The following is a 6,977-nucleotide window of genomic DNA, read 5'->3' on the forward strand; positions in this document are numbered from 1 at the left end:
GAGGCGTGGTTATCTACCTGTCTATTGGGTTATCAGACCTGCAAAAGATATTGTTACACATAACCTTTCCAAGGACGGTTGCCAAAACATCACCTGTTTATATAACCACATGTTCCAGTTGAATAGTGATGATGCAACATGCCAGGCTAGAAGGGAAGAAGTCGTCACTGCGGCACTCTACTCTAAACGCCTTACTTTACTGAACTCGGTGAAAAATCGATTCACGTGCGACGTGTGCAACAGCCGACATTCCTGGCATGGCGCCATACATCAGGCCAGTGGAGCCAGATTGTTTTTGTAAAAAATGTCAAAGTATAATGCTAGCTGTTTGGGCATCTGTGTGAGCGCTACGAATGTAAAAATAATTTCTCTATGTTTGTGTTGGTAATGATAATGACACGGGCTTCTGCTTCATGAAGCTTGGGATCATAAAAATACCAACGAAAAGGTAGATGACAACAGCCTTGTGTATTGTGGGCGTCCTTGAGATAATCAGTCGCATGGTGAACAGCTTCAAAACAGAGATATTGACAATTTTAGTCAAGAGGTCAATTTTTATGGAAAATGAGTTCTCATCAAAAGTCATTAAATCAAACATTTTTCTACATATTGATGAAATACTTTAATTGAATTCTACTCCTAAATATTTCATTTTAATTTTTTTTATGAAGGTTATTATTATATACTTCATTACAACTCTTTGTCAACTTTTGAAGCGATTTTCTCAAAATTAGGGTTCACACACTAGCCCATGCATATGACCATAACTTCATGAAAAATCACCCGATTTGCTTCAAATAAAGATTGAAATGCTCAGTAGACTCTGGGCTTTCAAAATATGAACACACACACACACAAACATACACACACACACACACAAACGCAAAACAAAAACTTTCACCATGTGACTGATTATGTCAGGGACGCACAGTATTGTTTCCAGTCTTTACATTTACACCGTACTCAGGTGTAAAATGAGTTCCTGGTCGATAACAGCGTTGTCTCTGTTGAAATGGTTGTAGTAGCGATTGAAACGTTTAACTTTAGCTTTTATATAGCGCAATATCCACTAAACGTACTCAAAGTGCTTTACAACGGGGCCCTAGTCAACAACACGTAACATGTAGGATGAGACATGACGCCTGGTCGGCGATATTACAATTATTTCCGACAAAGGTAAAGCCGTCGACGGCCAGGTACTCATTTTACACGTGAGTGTGCTGAGAAAATGTGAGTATTAGATATCCTATTCCAAGGACTCAACCGTGGCCACTCAGAACAGGACTCGAACTTTATGCCGTGAGCCCATGTCCTTCATGTTGTGTTACTGCTGGCTTAGGCCCCTTAAAAAGAGCTTTCTTTGAACAGATTTTGTGAATATGCGCGATAATACAACTCAAGTTTGTTTTTTAATACCAAAATGCCAAACCCATTATTTGTAAGTTTGTTTTTTTTTTAAACGCCAATCTGGCAACTCTGCACATGGCCTTGCAAACCAACAATGCACGATCGATGAAGCGTAACATCGCGCCATACCATTAATAAGCAATCCAACGAGATTGTAAGGTTAAAACCCCTCTCGGGCGATGCCATTTTCAACCAATCAAATGTCTTCATCCTGGGGGCGTAGTTTTTTAGGTACAATAAAATCGGTGAACCGAGTTCAAGGTTACACCGAGTCGAATCGTCATTGTGGACGATTTGTTTACAAAACAAACGCAATAAATTCGTATCGAAGGCGATCGTGGCAATCGTCCCAATGTCGACGTGCACATGTTTGCAGGTCTGATAGCCTAATACATTATAGGCTCATTGTTGTAATGGAAAATGTACAAATCTAATGTCTAATCCAGCATGGAATACAAACCCTGTCTGATTTCTATTTCCCTCACATAAACATGGCATTGGAGCACTCGTTTCAGAATGGAGTCCCGTAAAGTTACAAAGCCTACTTATTTACTGTCTATTTTATGTTTATTTTTGCCCAACATCATTGGAGATAGAGGGGGGGGGGCAAAGCAAGAGTGGGGGGGGGGGGGGGGGGGAGGGGAGAAGAGAAAGAGGAAAAAAAGAGAGGGGGAGAGAAAGAAAGAGAGGGCGAGAGAGGGGCGACAGAAAGATGTAAGAGAGAAAGAAAGAAGAGAGAGAGAGAGAGAGAGAGAGAGAGAGAGAGAGAGGGGGGGGGGGGGGTGTAAACCTTTACCCCTCTCCCATTTCCTATATTTGACACTGACACATTTACATGGTCCCTGTGTGTCTCCAGCGAACAAGAAAGGTGATTGATGGTCCAGGTTCTCTCTCTCTCATGGAAGGAAGGTGTTTGTGTGTGTGTGTGTGTGTGTGAGAGAGAGAGAGAGAAAGAGAGAGAGAGAGAGAGAGAGGGAGGGGGGGGGGGGGGGGGTTGTTATATGGTTCTTCGATCCACTAAGTACTCTGTGTATGTTGTGCGTTCAAGTAAAATACTCAACAATTCTGCCACCAGCTGAATCGAACCAACACACAAAACTATGTGAATGTGTTCGCGTAAACGTTTATTGTCTTGTTAATGAGATTTAACCATTCGTCTGGCAGTCAAAAAACAATAACAAGGAGCTGAATGACGTCATCTTAAACTTTAAAAAATAAGTAAATATCAATATTCATATATAAGATTTGCCATGCTCAAAGCGCTTCATATTGTGTCATTCACTCAATGGCAAAGCCCCTATAATATCGACGTGATCCAAATGGTTACGAGTTCATTGTTATGAAGAAAATACCCTCAAAACCAGTGCAAAATATTTTCCATTACAACAATGTTAAATCAAGCCGCCCGCCGTTGCTTTCGGTTATCAGACCTGCTGTAATCTGCACTTTGTGCACCTCGCCTTTCATTCACGTCAATGGGCACGATCAATATATTTCCATGTGCTCGTGACCATTGGTCACATTGCAAAATGTGCTCAAAGTGACCTACATAGTGACAAGTGTTCAGCTTTTTAAATATCTAACATCACGATTGGTCATTTGGTTCAGCTTGACACATGGGCATGTTTATAACATTTGTAAACAAAGCAGCGTGTTTACATTTGTTAAGAAATATCCAATCGTTGGAGAGTTAACAAATCATGTGATTGATGACCTGGTTGGACGAAAACATGAATATAGATCGCTCCCATTCGTCCTTGTTGACATCCTATTGATGCTTTGCGTTTATCTAAATAACTCGCAACACCCACCAGACGGATATAACTTGTAACCTTATAATATAATGTGTAACCTTAAACGTTTATAGATAGTATGCACTTGGCGAAGAAGTTCACAACATTGCCATCCGGAAGTATAACTGGCCAACACACAAAACTTTGTGTAACCATGATCGTTTATAGTCTGGTTAATACATTAAGTGAGCATTACTCATAAACGTGGATGGCAAAAAACAATAACAAAGACCTGAGTGACGTCATCTACATACTATCTATAGTCTGATTATTCAATTTAATGAGAACTACGCATAAAATGGCTGGCTAAAACTAAAAACAATAACAAAGAGCCGAGAAAGGTCAATTTCGTTCTATCTATAACTTAAAACAGAAAAACAACACGTTTCCCGCGACACACGTGGACGGGACACGGTGACCTAGATACAACCCAAACCAGAGCAGAAGTGAAATCTATGCCAATCTTTTGGCTTCACTGATGCCAGTGTTACTTTTGGCGTCACTTATGATAACGTCGACAGCGATAAAAAGTTGTTTTTATCACCTCGTGCCTATCTAAGTAAGAAGTCACAGCCTACAACAGAATATTATTGATGCTTTGCGTTTGGCCAAAATGTTCACACAATACACCAGCCGGATAAAACATCCAACACACAAAACCGTTGTATGTAACTTTAACTATTTATAGTCTGATTAATAGAATTTAGTGAGAACAAAGTCATAAAAATGGCTGGCTAAAAACAATAACAAAAAGCCGAATTACGTCAATTTCATTCCCTCTATACAGTTGTAAAAAGGTTGTTTTTATCACGTATGCTCTGTATCTATAACGTAAACAGGAAGGGATTCGATTGTTTGTTGTGCAGTGAGGTAGCGTTTCAAGTCTGTTTGTTTTGTTTTTAAGGGTTTTACGGTGCTTGCAACACATTAAGGTCATATCAGCGCCAGTAAAAAAGGAAGAAAATGGGATAGTAAAAAGTTCTAGAATTACAATAAAGCATCCAAGAAAAGGGAAGACAAAGGGGAATTGGTTCAAATAAGAAACAGGAGTAGATTCCAAAAGCACACTATCAAAGTACTTAGTTTGAGATCACTAAAAGTCTCATCCAGACACAAGTACAGGTCCCGCTAAGAGGAATACACTCAAATGTTTTACAAATCATATATAATATAAAGAAACATAATGCAGTGCACAACAGAGAGATGATTTACAAGGAAAAAAATATCATCTCCCAAAACTCTAACTAAACATTCGACTGTTTCCCTCCCAACCAGGGCCTGGACAAAAACCAAGTAATCTCATTCCAAGACAAAGACAGAAAGCATGTTGGAAAACAGAGAAAAGTGGCTGAGTATAGTTGGGTAGAAGACACAGTCAGTACCTCCCTGCCCACTATGGGAGGTAAGGAACCCCACCCAGAAAGTTTCAAGTCATTAAAGACATTAAAACCTTATAATATAGTAAAACCCTGATCTCAATACTCGTGGATTTGTTGGATTTTAAGGGTTTTACAGAGCTTCAGACACATTTAGGTCATATCAGCGCCAGTAAAAATGGAAGAAAATGGGATAGTCAAAACATTCTACACTTACACTTACAAGAAAAAGGACTTGAGGAAAAAGTAAGACAAAGGGGAATGGTTCAAAAAGGGAACAGATGTAGATTCCAAGAGCACATTATCATTGTAGTTTTTAGTTTGAGATCATCTTAACGTCTCACCCAGACAAAGGCACAGGTCCCCACTCACATGTTTACAAATCATGATATTCAAAACAAACAAAATATAACAGTACAAAACAAAGAGATGATTTAAAAAAAAAAAAAAAGCATCTACCAAAACAATAACTATACATCTGTCTGTCTCCTCTCAACCAAAGACTCCAGCCAGAGCCAGGATATAACCAAGTAATCTCATTCCAAGACAAGACAGAAAGTAAGTTGGAAAACAAAATAGGGGGATAGAAGACACACTAAGCGACCTCCCTGCCCACTATGGGAGGTCAAAGACCCCCACGGATCCAAACCAGGACTCTGAAGGACCACATATGGAGGGAGGCAGTCTAAACAATGGCAACCAGCAGCTACATGCCAAAACTGTTTTATTCCTGTCTGGCTCTATGGCTCAGCAATATGCTGTTTCATCTTGTCACAAAAGTCAAGCAATTTTAAGCATGATCGTGACAATCAGGGTTACCAATTCAGGAGGCAAAAAAATGACTGCACTTTTAGGCGAACACATTGACTGACCACTGTCTTGAGTCCAGAATTCCAGTAAAAAGACATACGGAGGTTTTTTTTTTCTTTTTTACAACAGACCGAAGTCAGGAAATATACTGAACCAGACCTGCCAAATTGAAAACTTCAAATTTAGTAATTTTGATGTCAATTTTTAGTAATTTGACAATGAAATTAGTAATTTCTGAAATCTGATACGAACAACCACAAATTGACATTGATGATCACTTCAACATTACATCGTCATGCTTATGCGCTGTAAAAATGCTTTATTATTATTATTATCATCAATATTATAGTAGTAGTAGTAGTAGTAGTAGTAGTAGTAGTAGAGGAGAAGTAGTAGTAGTAGTAGTAGTAGTAGTAGTAGTAGTAGTAGTAGTAGTAGTAGTAGTAGTAGTAGTAGTAGTAGTAGTATGTGTAGTAGTAGTAGTAGTAGTAGTAGTAGTAGTAGTAGTAGTAGTAGTAGTAGTAGTAGTAGTAGTAGTAGTAGTAGTAGTAGTAGTTCTTCTTCTTATCATTATTTTATGCTTATCATCATTATTATTTATGTATTCCTGAGACTAAGAATTTAAAATTCGTAATTTCCCATAAAATTTCGTAATTGGTCATTAAAATTGTCTAAAATTCGTAAGATTCGGCAGGTATGCTGAACATTGGCAACCTTGGACAGACAAGAAAATTCTGGTCCTGATGTTGTGCCCTTGAGTAAGGCATTAACACATATTATCCTACTTGACTCAGGTGTGAATGAGTGCCTGGTTACAGACAATAACGGAAATTGGTAGTAGTGTGTTAGTACAATAAGAATGCCTAAAAGACAACCGATACTGAATAAAATGGAAATATGATTCCATATGGCCTGCTGGAAGAATATCTGAAACATTGTGAAACGTATTGAGCATGGTAAATCATCCATCAGACCATCCTCTATGTTCAACTATGTCAAATTCCTCCAGAGACCTCCTCCATCCATCAGACCATCCTCTTATGTCCAACCATGTCAAATTCCTCCAGAGGCCTCATCCATCCATCAGACCATCCTTTATGTCCAACCACATCAAATTCCTCCAGAGGCCTCATCCATTCCTCCTCCATCCATTGGATCATCATCTATATTCAAATCTTCCATCATTTCCTGTAGACTGATCTGAGGAGCTCCTTCATCGTCCGTGTCTTCTAGCTCGACAGTCACTTTGGTACGATCTAGTGGGGGAAAGAAATCAAAATACCATTATTGATACAAAATTCGATGACAGACTGTCGGTAAAAATACAATGCAGCACACGGATGGATTGACAACAACACTGATATGAAAATTACCATTATATCCTTCCCAGCCATCAGGCTAAACGGAGCCGGAGTTTATGCCAGTTTCTGTTGCATGAAACAGATAATAGCAATTGCTTGCTACCCTTTGGATAGGACGCTAGTCTAAGCAAAGCACTTTCTGCCAGATCTAACAGACCCAGCTACCCAATCACTGCCGGTGGACAGGGGAGTCAGAAAATATCTCTACTGCACCTGGGATCAACCTTGGC

At 39.3% G+C, this 6,977-nt stretch overlaps 1 protein-coding gene across 1 annotated transcript in view; it reads right to left on the reverse strand.

Moving 5' to 3' along the window:
• Positions 1 to 2,514: 2,514 nt before the first annotated feature.
• Positions 2,515 to 6,977, reverse strand: part of LOC144956477 (60S ribosomal export protein NMD3-like) — a 20,146-nt gene continuing 15,683 nt past the window's right edge. The window contains exon 15 of the mRNA XM_078887003.1: positions 2,515 to 6,642. Within this exon, the coding sequence (XP_078743129.1) occupies positions 6,497 to 6,642 (146 nt within the window). The 3' untranslated portion in view covers positions 2,515 to 6,496. The remainder of the gene's footprint in view (positions 6,643 to 6,977) is intronic.

This window comes from Berghia stephanieae, chromosome 11, assembly GCF_034508935.2.
Source record: "Berghia stephanieae isolate SIO BIC M18660-M18661 chromosome 11, UCSD_Bste_1.3, whole genome shotgun sequence".
NCBI lineage: Eukaryota > Metazoa > Mollusca > Gastropoda > Nudibranchia > Aeolidiidae > Berghia > Berghia stephanieae.